The sequence below is a fragment of the Morchella sextelata genome (genome assembly GCF_020137385.1).
Source record: "Morchella sextelata strain SCLS chromosome Unknown scls_17, whole genome shotgun sequence".
Classification (NCBI taxonomy): Eukaryota; Fungi; Ascomycota; class Pezizomycetes; order Pezizales; family Morchellaceae; genus Morchella; species Morchella sextelata.
The window spans coordinates 1,511,282-1,527,220 of NW_025408632.1; the positions used below are offsets into that span (position 1 = coordinate 1,511,282).

A 15,939-nucleotide genomic window follows, 5' to 3' on the forward strand; every position below is an offset into this window, starting at 1 on the left:
TCTGCTCCTGGCGTTTAAGCAGAAGCTTTTGAATCCAGCTGCTCACGTGGCGCGCCAATCTAACCCCCACTTGCTTTGCTCTTAATAGGTTCGATCCCTCCTATATTCGCCTACCCTGAGTGCATAGGCGCGGGGTAAGCGTTGAGTGATGGGTGGTAGTAAATTAATGACCCACTGTTAACAGTTGCCAGCCTGCCTAGAGGATATAAAGCTCTATCGCACCTCTCCTGAATTGTCCTCTAATAAAACCCACACCAGCCGACAAACCAACCAACCAACTCACCACCACCCTAGGCGCAAAGGTATATATCTCAGTTTACCTATCACGATCATCTGCAAACCTCCGAAATCTCTTAATTCGCCAAAAAGAAAAAAAAAAAAAATGTCAGACAGTGCTAGTGATGGCCATATCTCTGTCGATGAGACTGTAAGTAACATTATGGGAGTTATTATCTCATACCAATACTAACCCGCATGTTTTAGGCCAACGACTCGGCACTCGATTCGGTAGCTGAATCGTGAGTAGCTACTATTATTTACTAAACATATGACACCAACTAAATACGGAAAAAAATTATAGTGAAATTTCTACCGAGTCGCTTGCATCTTCAATTTATGAGTAAGCTGCTCTTGCGCCTCTTCTTGGGCCCCTTTTTGTGGAGAAGAAGACAAAAATGATCTGACAGCCGTTTTTTTTTTTTTTGACAGGTATCGTTTTGAAAATGGTCGGAGGTATCACGCCTACAAGGATGGGTGAGTTTTTCTTTTCCCTTTTTGGGAGCAAAAATATGGTGTTTGGGGTGGTTTTCTGGGCCGGAAAATAACCCATTACCAAAGGACTGCGTTGGGCTCTGTGCGATAAACCCGGAGACCAACACATCGGATTTTATTTGTCCAACGTGTTATAAAAATAGAAAATAAAAAGAGCTAACACAGAACTCAAAATGCAGAAAATACTTGGCCCCCAACGATGAGGTACGGGCTGCCCTTGCCTAAGGCCCACATATTTTTATATCGTTTGGTTACTAACATACTGGTTTGCAGACTGAACAAGACCGTCTTGATATTGTCCACCATATAAATCTTTTGATGTTGGGTGGGAACCTACTAACCGCTCCTATCCCCAAAGACCCACAAATGATATTGGATATCGGTACTGGCACTGGTATTTGGGCGATTGATGCTGGCGAGAAGTATCCTTCTGCGAAGGTCATCGGGACAGATCTTAGTCCTATTCAACCCAACTGGTACGACTGACATCTTTGAATATAACTCTGTCAGGTAGACGCAATTAGCTAACTCATTCTTTCAAGGGTCCCACCAAACGTCGAGTTTCAAATTGACGACGCCGAACAAGAGTGGACATGGCCCAAAAACCACTTCGACCTGGTCCATATACGGAACCTCAATGGTGCTATCAAGGATTGGAACTTCCTCTTGAAGGAGGCATACAGAACTACCAAACCAGGTGGTTGGGTCGACATTACAGAGTATGACTTCCACCTCTACAGCGACGACGGCACTTTTCACAAGGACCTCAGCATGTACAAGTACTATGATCTCGTCAATAAGGCTGCCGACAAGTCCGGTATGTTCTCGACTTTTCTCGCTTTTTGCTTTCACTTATACTAATGTGCATCCTGTACCATAGGCCGCCCATTCGGAATCGCATCTCACATCGCGCCCATACTTGAGGCGTGCGGTTTCGAAGAAATCCGAGTAAAGATGATGAAGCTGCCACTAGGAACATGGCCCGCAGACCAAAAGTTGAAAGAGATTGGCGCATTCTTCACGTTGGCTGCAGAGACTGGGTTTGAGGCGTTGGGGACGGCATACTTGACAAGAGTGCTTGGAATGGAGGTGGAAGATGTCAACGATCTGTTGAGGGAGATTATGAAGGAGATAAAGAATAGGAAGATACACGCCTACGGAAGACAGTAAGTCTCATCCTGCTTCTCTTACCATAAATGCTGGTAAGTTTTCTAACGAGATGATAGGTACTTCTACTCTGCACGAAAGCCTTTGAACTGTGACGAATAAACATCCTTTTCGTGTCTTCTTTGGTTTTTTGGTTTCTGTTCTTTATTCTTATTTGTATGATCCGCACCACGTACCTACTAGCGAGCGAGCGAGTGTTGTCAATATCGAACCATCGAAAACCGTGTTCGAGTATCATAATAAATGAAGGCTATGTCATGCCATGTCATGTTATGCTAATTCTTGGGTCTTGTGATGGTAAAAGTGAAGATACAAATGATATGAACAAAATAGGCAAACAACGCAGTTATGCACATACGTACAAAGATAGTTAGTCAAAAGAAAAGAAAATTGTTACAACTTTGCCGTATCCTCCGGCGCAATCTTGACAACGAGCTTTCCAAATTGTCTCCCCTCCTTCATATCCTCGAACAGAGGCTCAAGGCTGTCGATTGAAATACCGTCTGCTACTTTTGAGATGACGGGTCTGAGCTGCTTGTCGCGAACAAACTCAACCATGTCCCCGAATTCCTTGCGGGAGCCCATGGTTGAGCCCACGAGGTCAATATTTTTTAATACGGCTGACATCGTGAAGGGGGTTTGGGGACCAAGTGTCATGCCGTATGAGACGATCTTGCCACCGCGTTTGAGCAACGGTACAGTCCGTGCTGTCCTCCCGCGCAAACTGGATTAGCTAAAAATGCACTGCGCGTTGCACCCCCACACACCTATGTATCACCACAATCCTTTTTCCGCCAAAAGGAAAGAAAGCATGAATAACTCACCAGCAACATCTCCTCCGGCACCATCAATAACCACATCCAAATACGGCCTACTCCTCGGCAGAAGGCACTTGAGATCCTTTTCCCACGCCGTACTCTTGTAACTCACTCCCGCACTCGCCCCGAGCTCCTTCGCGGCGTCCAACTTATCCTCCGACCCGCTAGTCACAAACACCACTGCGCCCTTCGCACAGCAGAATGCGAGCGCCATCAACGCAACACCCCCGCCAATACCTGTGATGAGTACATTCTGACCGGCCTGCACCTGACCCTTCGTGAAGACCGCGCGGAAAGCGGTTAGCCCACAGAGTGGTAGTGCGGCCGACTCGACGGCATCGAGATGGAGAGGAGCTTCTTCCACCTCCGAGACGGGAACACTGATGTATTCCTGAAGGGTACCGGTGGGGGCGTGTTTGGTTCCACCGAGAATGGCATAGATGTCACTTTCGGGGCCGGCGGGGTCAGAGTCCCAGCCGCGACCGGGAGCGAGAACGACGCGCTTTCCAAGCCAGGAAGTGGGTACGGCGCTGCCAGTAGAGGTTACTATCCCGGCGCCGTCCGCGAGGAGGGGAATGGAATCGAATGAGATTCCGGGGTAGAGATGTTGACGAATGAAGTGGTCTCGGTGGTTTAGGGCGGCTGCTAGGAGTTTTACTGTGACTTCCGTAGGCTTAGGAGTCGAGATAGGGAGGTCAATTAGTTTGAGCCTGGATATCGGTTCGTAAGTATTGGTTTTAAAAAAAACCCTCTTTATCAAGAGGTAACGAGCAGAGGGAGTGCTTGGGGCATGATTGACAGATTGTCTTTTTAGACAAATAATCGGGGAGGTTTACGTACGGGTAGTAAACTTGGCCGGGCTTTCCCTCGACTTTTTCGATGGTGATAACTTTCATTGTTTGAGGCGTTTAGAATAGGTAGGGTGTCTGTTCAATTGACTGGCTAAGAGCTGGCTGAAAGCTATCGAGAATTAGCAGCTCTCCTCTCTCGATTCTTTCAAGTACCTAAGGTCGCACCGGACCGAGGTAGATGGATGGCGTCATCTGGAAGGACGGCCGGATCTTGTTGCGGGGAAAGCCTCGGCGCTGCTCGATTATAAATCCTACAGATTAACTGTGCGCGAATAAATAGTTGTAGTATTGATTTTCGTCTGTGTAGTGAATAAATTGGCTATGTTGACGGTGTTGAGTTTGTTGTTTTGAGCCCTCAGGATCAAGACTGAACTGTCTGTCGGCCACTCCGTCCATGCCTTGTCGACATCTCTAAAAATGCTTGGCAACCCGTGATTCTAGAGAAACCCAACCCGTTGGTTTCCGTGCATACCCGTCGCTCTCTTCTCCAGCACTTGCATGCAGCAGATACAGTACCGGGGGTTAAGGGTAAGTACTGAGAACCCCTTTTGGGGAATTTTTAAAAATGAGGGTTTGGAAAGAACTCTGATTGGGCTGATATGATCATGAATTAAAGTGACATTTGGCAGCCAAGCAAGTATTTGAGGTAGCCCATTGCCAGCTTTTGCAACGCAACCTCCATCACCTCAATTTGACTCCGGTTCAACCACAATTTCATCAAATAACAACCCTCAACAGAGCCTGGCAGCCTGAAATGATATGCAGATGACGCGGTAGGCAGGGGAGATACTACTGGTTTTTTGTTTGTATTTTTAACGATTACATTCGATTTTTTAAGTGAAAATATATGAGAACGTCTCGGTATTTTTTTCCCATATAAGTCTCAGTAAAAATCATCCTGCACCATTGGTTGCTTTGGTTGCTACCCATGGCATTGACACAAAAATCAACCAATGAAAAAAATGGACATGGGGTGTCTCCGTACTTTACGTGCACACCCGGTACAATCTCGTTATAAGGCTATTTTCTATAAGGATATTCGGCCTATAACGATATGTGTATGATTCAACTTTGGTCCCGACAGGGATTGTGTGGGTGAGCTGAGCACTTCTTATCGCCTATAAGGATATTTTTGGATGCAAAATTGTCACATTTCCATATCCTTATAGCGAGATTGTACTGTAATATCGGAGGGTCCAACACCGGTTGTACAAATTGTTTTGGCCATGTCCTCTCAAAAATTGTTTCTGTTGGTTGGCCTGCTGCACAACTGGGCTAGGGTTGAGAGCCACCGACAACGTGGTTTGGGCCAGGGCCAATCCGTTTCTTCATCTACCGGATCTCCCTTATCAACACACATCGCAATCTCACTTTCCCACTTGCTGATGTTGACGTAAAATCAAAATGCAACATGCCGGGTAGGCAACGAATTTTCCCGAGAGAACCCGGTTGTGTGACAGCACATGATGTTTCGTATACGCGTATCTGAACGCCTCTTTCTTCTGATGCTGTTCTATTCCCGGTGAGTACTGTAGGTAGGTATAGTGATAGGTTGGTACTTTTGTATGTACAGCGAGAGGTAGAATTCTTGTAGAAACAGGGGTCTAAAAACAGGGTTTCTATGGCTGGGAAAGCCAATAGGACTACTCCCATACCTTTACAATAATCTTACCGCAAGCTGTAGATAGGTAGGTTATCGGGATCGATGGGACAAGGAGGAGAAAAAAGGAGGAGGAGGGGAAAGGCACGGAGATAGATTCACCGAGACGCCAGCAGAAGCACCGCAAAAGTTGTGATAGAAAGCGCCTTGAAGCACGTGTTATCTTTGATAGAGCAGGGGAGCCGTTAGATTTGCGAATGGCCATGTCTCATTTTCGCTCCTGCATGCAATTGCGGGCGAGACTAAAGCAAAGTTACGTCAGTCAACCCTGAGTTACATGTAGACACAAAACGTACGTACAGTACTGCACAAAGACGCCATGAGTTGTCTAGATCTTCCTTCCACTTTCCCCGTGAGATAAACTCTTCGGAAACTGCCGTAGTTGGAAATTTTGAATGTGACTTGATGAATCTCCGATTGCATCTCGTAAAATCGATAACCGACGGACATCGAGTGTCATCAGGGACAGCTTTAGAAGGGGAGGGGAGTTTCGAATCCCGGAATAACTAATATCCAGGTTCTATCGATACTTGTAACTACACATGTACCAAGATACTGCAGATACCTACCAAGTGGGCCCCACTGACCCCGCTGACGACCCCGCTAACAGAACCCTCCCCCCCCCCCGCCCCCCCACACACCCCCCCCCCCCTCCCCCTGAACATGAGAGAAACCCCACCTCGGGGGTGTAATTCAAAAGCTTCCTCCTGGAGCTATTGTTGTTAAAATCTTTATTATAAGTCTATAGATCTAGTTATCAAAAGTCGCCAAATTCGAGAAATCAGAAATCACAGGTCACTGGTCAGCTAGCTGCGTTGCTCCATCAATCGACAGACACAAAACTTTAAACTGAATACGCCATAGCAGAGCCTCTACAGAGCCGCACCTTAATTGAACGCCACAAATCAAAACAAAGTAAGCATAATATCCCTTGGCTGTTTTTCTACTTACTGTAGCTCTCAATCCATTCAACTTCCCGCTTCTTTTCTCCTTCTGTCCTTCTTTATTGGTTGTTCATTCTGTGCCTTATAAAAATGCCCCGCTTGTGCAGTGTCCCTGGTATGTGCAAGTTGATTTTACCCCTGGTAAAGAAGGAACACCCTAGGCTTGGCAGGAGCTATGGATGTATTTATATACCACAAATACCTCCGACCTTTCAAAGAAGATTTCTCTCATCATCGATCCATAATTCTATCACAAGTTTCAAAGCTTACCTTTTCCCCCAGACCTTCTAATTCAGATTATTCCTACCAGCTCTCGAAAAATTCGCAAAATGGCAGACGAAATCAACCACCAAGAGGTTCACGACTTTCTCATCGAGGTTGCTCACCTCGCTGGAGATATGATCACCAACGCCAATCCGCTGGTCAGCACAACTTCAACCAAAAAGAACTGTAAGTTTCCATCTCGGTTGACTCAATTGATAATAAACAGCTTCTTACACTATAATTTCAGCTGCCGATTTGGTCACAGAAACTGATCAAGCCGTTGAAAAATTTGTCCTCGGAAAGCTCAAGGAGAAATATCCTAGTTACGAGTATGTTTCCATTAAGCCTCACGATTGCACCTACTTTTCTGGTTTGTTTAATGGATAGAGAGCTGATAAAACCTAGTTTTCTTGGAGAGGAAAGCTATGTTCCTGGAAAGAAGCTCACAGATAAACCTACTTTTATCTGTGACCCCATTGATGGAACAGTCAATTTCGTAAGTACTTTCTCTACCCAATTTCCTTCTAACTCGGTGCCTTTCATACTAACTACGTGTACGTTTTCAGGTTCACACATTCCCAAATGTGTGCATTTCTCTGGCTCTTTGCGTCTACAAAATGCCAGTGGTCGGTGTTGTTTACAACCCCTATACCACTCACATGTAAGTTAATAAAACTTTCATCCGACTTTTTCCGCCCCTTATCTAATGACGCATCACAGGTACACTGCTATCAAGAATCAGGGCTCCTACCTTAGCATGCCTGTTCGTGCCAGTGGCGCTACCAATGGCGCCACCCCGACCCCCCACAAGATCCGCCTTCCTCGCAAGACCTACCCTTCGCCACTTGAAGGACTTTCAAAGGCACTTGTGGCCATTGAATGGGGCAGTGACCGCCAGGGTCATAATTGGAGAATCAAGTACGAAACCTTCGCCAAGCTTGCTGCTGGCCCCGAAGAAGGTGGCAAGATGGTTCATTCTCTCAGAAGCATGGGATCTGCTGCCTTGAACTTCTGCGCTGTTGCAGCTGGAAACATCGACTTGTATTGGGTAAGTTTCTTTTGGTTCCAACCTTCCATGACGAACACCTCCGTTTTTTGCTTTTTTCATTAGCTAATATGAAGCAGGAGGGTGGATGCTGGGCGTGGGATGTCGCTGCGGGATGGCTTATTCTCACCGAAGCCGGCGGTCTCGTGGTTGACACGAACCCTGGTGGGTGGACTCCAGCAGTCGATGGCCGTAGGTACATGGCTGTTCGCGGTGCTCCAAGTGGCCAAAAGGAGATCATTGAAGAATTTTGGAACATTGTTCCCAATGGTGGATATGATTACTCCGTGTAGGTAACCTTGTTCCTAAAAACTGAAAGCTAAATTTCTCTTCTTATTCGGGTTTTACTTTGTCGGTCTTTCACGTTGCATAATGGTCGGTCATTTGGTTTCTAAAATTTTAAGCATACCCAAGGGGGGTAACTACATAGCTATAGAAGTAGAATGGATACCCATATAGAAAATTCTTTCCTGAGCATGTTAGTTTTAATTTTGGCGAGGTCTGTAACCATCATTGATTCAGAGGTTGGTAGAGGACCTCTGCTGTACCAATAACCCGGAACATAGGATTGATGTGGATTTGGGACAAGACATGCAACTGGTCAGCCGCGGGTGGGGGGGTTCATACAAGTATTGGGGATAAGGTGATTTTATGACTGAAACGAAAAAAAAAAGAAGCAAGGGAAAAAAGCTTATCCTCACGTACACGCGGTCTTCCAAAGCCGATTATCCGCGCAAAGTGTTGTCAAAAAGAACATTTCTCACCTCACCCGAATGGCTCTCAAAATTAAAATCAACACATCAACAGCCAGCTTGCCCGAACGAAATTCTCTAATCACCCCTCACAATGGCCACCACTCGGGGGTGTTCGGAAATAGAGTATGGATATCATCCCTCTATAGGTACATACTACGTTGTCTTACGTGGGGGGTATAGATTTGCGCAATTGGATTGACTAACAATAACAAATAATTGAGCATCTCTCATGTAATTGGACATCGTGAATAATTATGTAAGGTGTCTAACCTGTGTAGTGTGTGCAAAATGGTTAGCTTGGTGGGTTTTGGGGCGCCGTTAGCCGATTATCATGCATGCAGGGTCGACGTCAAGTGTTGTTCACAGTCTATCACTCGTTATATAGATATGTCGACGATTTTCTTTTCAGGGTGATAAATCATACAGTTGTCAAGATCATTTTGGTACCTGCCTAGCTGTAATTCATCTTCTCATGTGAAGGTCACACGGTAAGTTTTATCTAGAAAAAAAAAACAGAAAGATCACTGCCCGCGCAACTGTCCGAAAATTCGAAATTTGTAGATCTTTCTATCGGCAATTTCTCCTCTACGCGCGGTGCCACAGTGTTTAACTATTATCTCTATTGTCAGATAAATGGAGCATACGGAAAGTGCTAACTACTTGTGAGACTCATGTTTAATTCAGGTGGCATATCTGTTTCATGAGCCACCACGAGGACGACGATTGCTTCTACATGACCCCGATTGACTGCACTGCCATCACGCATACCCACCCTATATATATTACCACAGGTACGGATCTATCAAAAAAATAAGTCGTTCATTTCCGCTTAAAACCTCTATCGAAAGGATATAATAGATCTTACGTTAGGAACGTCAAGTGCTCAAAAAATGAGAATGCAGGGGCAAGAGATATCTAAACAGCGCCATGCACGTGGGCATGCATGAACATTGGATCTCAAAAAGAAGAATATGATTGAATTCTAGAATCAAGAAGAAAAAGAAAAGGAAAAAAAGGTTGACCGGCGAAAATTTGGAGCATTAACGTGTTATGTGAGACCCTGTACAACCAAAACCTGCCAGACAATGACCGGTTCTAAAATCATGAATGACATCTTGCATACCTATGAGAGCCACCCGTCAACGTTTTTACAGTCTTAGACACGCCATGTCTCATATGTACGGATAACGGTGTGCATGCTGAGGACATTGGCAACTGTGAGACTCTTAATCATTCGATAAATCAACGTATTATCTAATATATGTATATAACTTACTAATATTCTCAATAAACTACTGAGTTTGGAAATCTAAATTTAAAGGAGAGAATAGTACTCACGACAGGTAACAAGTACCCGAAAATGTAAGCCCTAATCTGCAATTACTATTGGAGTAGAAGTGAAAATACACCAAAAACTTGCTGTTAGACCTTCTAAGTTGATGCATGTCTTATCTTCACTGGAACTTATTATCTATTAATCTCGAGGCATGAGTGTCATTGCCCTTTAAATTTTCCCGAAGCAAATCTGAGTTTCTTGGCGCTACATTCACCACCCATCACTCGCAACGTTCCTTGCAGCAATATCCCTTCGTCTGTTTCCGGTAATCACAACATGTTAGGCCCACGACGGCGCCGTGATAGACGCAATTTAACGAAAAACAGTATACTACACTATCTTTTAGAGCAATTTTGCGTGACAAGTGGATCAATCTTGCAGTTAGCTCATACAATTTGTATGGTGGGCCACAGATCGCCACATGTCCTGAAAACACACGAAGGGATAAAAATTATATGGCAGCGTGATGATGCTCTCTATTGTAAACTAATCTAGCTATCGAAAAGTATAATTATAATGTCAGACATTAACTTAGTCTCAATAAATCTTGACCGCCTTTTATACATTCAACCCCTTCCTTTATATATTATACCTCCCCACCACCCCTCTTCCACCGGTCACTCTCCCATCTCATATTGGAAACTGCTGTCCAAGTTTAAGCTGAGGTGCAGAGCCCGTAAGCCTGCATCTTAAGCTTGGTGCTCACACAATCGGTTGATGCCGCATCGCCATCGACATACCACAACTGGTAGGTCCTTCCACCAGTCTCGGTAGGGCACAAAGACCACTTGCTGCCATCACCCGCAAGTCTATTATACTGTTAGCATTGTTTAAAGAACAAAAACGGAAAGTTTGCATAAAAAACTCACCCAAGGTAGCCATCATCGATGGTGAATCCCTTCTGGGTTGCATTCTGTGGGATCCCCTGCCACATATCAACCTTGACGGGCCCAGTGGTGTGCTCATTGACATAGAAGGTCTGGTAACGCTCCGTGTGCCATGAGAGGAAGCTCATGTAACCATCCGTGGAGAAGTTCACTATAAACTTGTCAATATTACAGTACTATAGAGCCAATTGGTATCTAAAGATATTACTTACCGATGTACTGCTCAGCGGCCTGGTTGAACTTTGCGTCACCAGCATAGAGAGAACTAGTTCCCTGGTTGACCCAAGAGATCTGGTTGAAGTAAGTGTTGAGGGTGGTGCTAGGCTCGGCGACGACACGGTAGGTGGTCTGCGCGGCAGCGGTAGCGGCGATGAGAAGAGTGCTGAGGAGAGTGTACTGCATTTTGATTATTGGTATCGTGGATTGAACGAAAGTGTTTGTTGGTAAAGCGAGTGAAGCTGTTGAGGATTGATGTAGAGCGAAGGTGAAGAAGCTGATGGTGAGGAGAGAAGAAGGACGGTGGGAAGGGCTGTATATAAAGACTTCTGTATGGTACCTGTCCTCCTCATAGTTAATTCAATAGTCGTGTTGGATATGATAATAATATCGCATCGTATGCACGGTCCCTCGTACCATGGAACGCACACTACTTACCGTGCAGTGACGTTTGGTGAGCCAGGGGGCAGTACTCGAGGGTACTTGAATACTAATTGGCCATACTCTCCAAATTAGTTGGCTAGCTCGTATTAAGATGTGGTCGAGTGACTCTTCTTACCCTTGGCGATACAAGCTTAAGTGGAGTGCCTGGTACTATACTCGAGCTATAGTGTCATGTTCTAATAATAAAATCGCCACAAAACATCTATCTGGCGAGCTAGAGTACTTTTCCCGCGTATTATGTAGCTTATACATAGAACATAGATCGAACCATTGTTTATCCGTATCAATGTATGTAGCTATGACAGCTGGTAGCTATAGAAAGAGACTCAATCTGTATGCACCACTCCACTCACTCGAGTACCTACCGTAACGTCTCGCCAGAACCAGCTGAATAGAGAATACCACAACCCCCTCGCTTCTCATCCTAGCTTGAGACCTCGTGTTAAGCTTCCCCCAACCCTCCAAGATATGCGATATTACTCTACTAACGACCCGATCCACCAAGGTTCCCCATCTACCACTCCAATCGGAAAATACAACAGAACAAGTATTCCAGCTCAATGTGGGGGCCGGGTGGAATACCGAAGGATTCGCTCGGGGAAGGCCGGTGGTTGGGAGGCTCAAAATTCGTACCTACAGCTAGAAATGTAGGTATCCCTATAGCTACATGTAGTACTCTTTAGGTAGCCGAGCTAAGTAACTAGGGTCGATAACGGCCCCCGGTACACATTGCGTTAGCCAAGACAACGGCAGGCATTAGACCAAAATAGAACCCCATGCATGTCTTGCTTGAACAGCTTCTCTTGTTCTAGAAAAAAAAAGTGCCGCGGTAATGGCACATGAAGCCGTGTTGGAGAGTCCCCAAAGATGTGTAAAGCCTGTACTCTACCCTCTCTCCTAAAAGCAGCTAGAAAATAGTCTAATTCATGCCACTCTGCACCCGGAACCAGATTCAGCCGAGATCGAGCTGAGATGATCTCCCGACTGAGCGGGCGAATACGTGAGACAAAAATAGCCAGCCAACCCGACTTGGAATTAAGAAACCTGAAAGTGCAAGCTTAGGTAATTGCAAGTGCAATTATTATGACGATCGAGGCAATACATGTATTGGTAACAACGGATCTCAAGCTAGGTTCAGCTCACGGCTAGAAGGCAATCCAAAATTGACAGTGAAGACTTGGTAGGTTGGTTGCGTGGGGGGCTGTTTATTCTTGACACTAGCTAGCTAGCTAATAAGGGGATTTTCAGCACGGTCATCGTACCGTACCGTATTGCTGAAGCTGGTTTTGACTTCACAACTTTGCGTCGCTTGGAATGACTCTTTGGAGTGCCCGTGGCCATGGCTCGTATCCGGAGTTGTATAGAAAGAGAAGAGCTTTGCTGAGATTTGGGGTTGTATTCTAAGGGGTCGATCGCAGAAACCTGCAAAGCTGACTTGACGATGTGGTGAGAATTCATCATGAAGGAAAGTTTCCCCTAAAGCTAGATACAAATAAATTAGTACAATTCTTCCCATTTCTCAGAACAGAAAATTTCACGATGATAAGTTTGGTATAGCTCTAGGGAGCAGAGGTTCTAGAGAAGGCCGGCCTCCCAGTACTCCATGCATCGAAACCACCAACGCCCCAACGGTTTGACAGCCGACAAGATCTCGGAGGCGCATCATTTGCGGAAGGTCGCGTGCCTCCATCACTTGCGGTCCGCGCCCAGGGTCTAGGATACCATAACTTTCTTTCGTATCGATATCGCACGGCTTCTACTTCACAAAGAAGGAATATTGTCCGTAAACCCGGCATAACCCGAGAGTGTTTACGTAAATCTCAGATGGCAAGCAACACAGAAGTTATTGACCGTAGTCGCATATATGTCGGACACTTGCGCGCGCGAACTCCCTGAGTGAGGATAGAGGTATGGTTTCGCCAACGAAGAGGATGTATATATATATGTTGTGGGTCTAAGAGCCGTAAACAAGTTGAGTAGAAGAAACTATTGAGCTTCTGCAGGAAGCAAGAGATACGAGCCATTAATCGGCGAATTGCCGCTTTGTACCTTGAAAGATAACCTTATTCATCCCCTGGGGTTTTGTTTGATGAAACTATCCTCCGTCCGTTGTGTTCTTTGTATGGAGAAGAATACTTAGAAGGTATTGTACAAACCGAGGCCGAGAATCACGGTACTGACAATTGAGACTGACGTTCCTGGAAGGTCATGCGTATACGTAGCTCACTATGCGTCTATCAGCGGCCAGGCGTTCAAGAGATACTGAGCTTATAAGGGGGGGATTGGTTAGTATATGTTGTGTCATAGCCGTTCTCTATTATTCTGTGGCCTAGGTCATGTATAATCACTCGAATTATATACATCTATATACTTCTGATTCTATCAGCTCCCTTAGGATAGTGGTGAAAATAAATGCCTGTGATCGAAAGTATTTGTAGATAAAAGACGATCAGAATTTGTTGTATACATGCAGTATATGGATTGAACCTGCGTTCGTTACATGTATGTAGGGACGGGAATGGAGGGGGCTTTCCAGAAGTAAGGAAAAAAGACGACAGCGACGAGATTCGAACTCGCGAACCCGAAGGCATCAGCTCAACTGTATAGCAGGCTGACGTGTTAACCTCTCCACCACACTGCCATGATCACGTGGATGCTTTGCCTGTTTATCAACCTTAGGATGCAGACTACATGTAGTATTGCAGGATTGAAATATAAAGTCCCCACCAATGGAATAAAGACAGAACTGAGCCAACGCAAGTCAAGAACTGCAATACAGTCCTCAGAGGACAGCAAACCATCGTAGCACTCCCTCAAGGGAACTAGAAACAATTAATGAATTATCAATCAATCAATCAAGGGAACTAGAAAATACAATTAATGAATTAAACAAAAAAAAAAAAAAAAAAAAAAAAAAAGGGAACTAGAAAGACAACGAGGTAATTCGAGTGATATCCAATGATACGACTGGGCGATCCTGATCTGGTCAAATACGGGATTCACTGTGCCCCGGTTTGGTATTCCAATTAAGCTACCTTACATCATTTATACGTGGTAAATGCCGGAAGAACTCTTCACAAGAAGCTCAAGCGTTGAACCGAGGTATGTACCGCTGACATGGCCGGTTCAGTATACTTCCCAGGAAACCTACCTATTGCCTTAGGCTGTTTGGGAGCCGAGACTGTAGAAAACTCCGTTTTGCTTAGCTTCCGTTAGTGGGTGGGAAAAGGGAGAAATTTAAAACTGAGTTTAAAAGTAATGTACTGTTTGGGAGTGGTGTTCCTGCACAACGAGACTAGGACGTTGATGACAAGGGTAGGAGTCGGGATTGTCACGGTTGTGGTGGTTCGAGTTGCTTATTTAAAAATTCTGTTTTCATGAGTTGAAGTTGTTTTCTGGACCTGCAAAATGGGTCGCCAAACACAAGACTTTCTCAGAACGGAGATTTCGCCAGAATAGATTTCAGGTCCCCAGAGTCTAGGACTCCGTTTTAGACGGCTCCTAAACGGGCTTTGAGTCGTTATAAACACCTCAAACCAGCTTGGGACTATCCTTAATATTCGACCTAGTTGAGATATCAATGAATCCTTTAATCAGTATTCCTATATGGTGATATTTGGAACAACCAAATATTCATCCCTCTGCCCGTATACTTAATGAAACCCCGAACTAGCCAGAATCCCCTTAAATTCGTCGGCTTTCTTTCCTTTCGGAGTTCTCTCCCTATCAAGTACCAATAGCAGCCGAAGAGTTAGGAGGAGAACCCTCGTTCACCATCAAAACATGCAAGTCTATCCATTGGTAGTGATTGCGACAGAACCTGTAATATAGCAATTAGATATAGTCTTGAATATGAGATGATGAGCTGTTTTTTTTTTTTTTTGCGGCAGTATGCAAGGCCAGAAATCTCGTGAGCGAGCTGACCTGTCAATCCAATTTTGACAGTTCCCGATGTATGCCGGGAAGAAACCCGCGAGGTTCCGGAGCTATTGCTAAGTACACACTCAAGGCAATTATTTTAAACCCGGCTCTCTCGGAGTGAGCATACGGGCTGAGAGCTCATGATCAATTGCAATTGAGTCTGATATTTCTCCAGTATTGCCAGCGCTGTGCAACCCAAAATTGATCATAAGCTCTTCCCGCAGGTGTTCAGTAAACGACCTGACGTTGTTATCTTTTACTGTTCCTCTGTCCCACCGTAAGATATTGGCTACTGGTCGGTAAAACAACCTTTCTAACATTTAGCGAGCGAAGGGTAAGAATAAGCATCAAATTGATTCAACTCAGGCTGAACTCAACCCGCCACTCGAGAGGTTAAAGATGTAGAAAGGAGAGTCGGTAAGGAGCCGAAATCCGAGAAATGGCTGGTTCTGGAAGGCTTTCCACCAGTTGGTCGGCACCGGCTGTCCCCACATCCTTGGTACATAGTGGCGTTTCTAAACTTGGTTGCAGGATGTAGGCAGGATGCATGGTCCCTTGCTTTGTTTGGATCATGGAATTTTGGCTGTCCTCCACCTACGTCAGGTTGGGAAGAACCCGGGTATGGTAAGTTTGTATTTGCGGAGGGAAGGTGGTGTTGAGAGTTGACGTCGGATAAGGCCGGTAGATACCACAACCTAGGCCTTACTCTATTGGATACGAAATAAACTAATCCAAGCATGGATTATGCTCACCAGCAACCCAACTGCGAGGTTTGGGTATGGTAGAATTAATAAATGGTGCACCAATTTGAGTGCATACCCTGGTTAGTTGTTTGAACAAAGGATTATTTTTATCCTGGT

At 45.2% G+C, this 15,939-nt stretch overlaps 4 protein-coding genes across 4 annotated transcripts; 2 read left to right on the forward strand and 2 right to left on the reverse strand.

Annotated features, from left to right (window-relative positions):
• Positions 1-382: 382 nt before the first annotated feature.
• On the forward strand, positions 383-2,040 carry H6S33_004490 (uncharacterized protein; the record flags this gene model as incomplete). Its single annotated transcript, XM_044835857.1, has 9 exons — positions 383-427; positions 484-518; positions 581-619; positions 709-753; positions 951-975; positions 1,045-1,247; positions 1,314-1,588; positions 1,652-1,937; positions 1,998-2,040. The coding sequence occupies 9 exons, from the start codon at positions 383-385 to the stop codon at positions 2,038-2,040; spliced, it is 996 nt and encodes a 331-aa protein (XP_044691228.1).
• A 291-nt stretch (positions 2,041-2,331) lies between these two features.
• On the reverse strand, positions 2,332-3,652 carry H6S33_004491 (uncharacterized protein; the record flags this gene model as incomplete). The annotated part of the gene is made up of 3 exons (XM_044835858.1): positions 2,332-2,645; positions 2,763-3,466; positions 3,597-3,652. The coding sequence occupies 3 exons, from the start codon at positions 3,650-3,652 to the stop codon at positions 2,332-2,334; spliced, it is 1,074 nt and encodes a 357-aa protein (XP_044691229.1).
• A 2,888-nt stretch (positions 3,653-6,540) lies between these two features.
• H6S33_004492 (uncharacterized protein) lies at positions 6,541-7,813 on the forward strand (the record flags this gene model as incomplete). Its single annotated transcript, XM_044835859.1, has 6 exons — positions 6,541-6,661; positions 6,723-6,804; positions 6,881-6,971; positions 7,042-7,136; positions 7,196-7,523; positions 7,601-7,813. The coding sequence occupies 6 exons, from the start codon at positions 6,541-6,543 to the stop codon at positions 7,811-7,813; spliced, it is 930 nt and encodes a 309-aa protein (XP_044691230.1).
• Positions 7,814-10,266: 2,453 nt separating this feature from the next.
• H6S33_004493 (uncharacterized protein) lies at positions 10,267-10,900 on the reverse strand (the record flags this gene model as incomplete). The annotated part of the gene is made up of 3 exons (XM_044835860.1): positions 10,267-10,420; positions 10,481-10,649; positions 10,711-10,900. The coding sequence occupies 3 exons, from the start codon at positions 10,898-10,900 to the stop codon at positions 10,267-10,269; spliced, it is 513 nt and encodes a 170-aa protein (XP_044691231.1).
• Between the last annotated feature and the right edge of the window lie 5,039 nt (positions 10,901-15,939).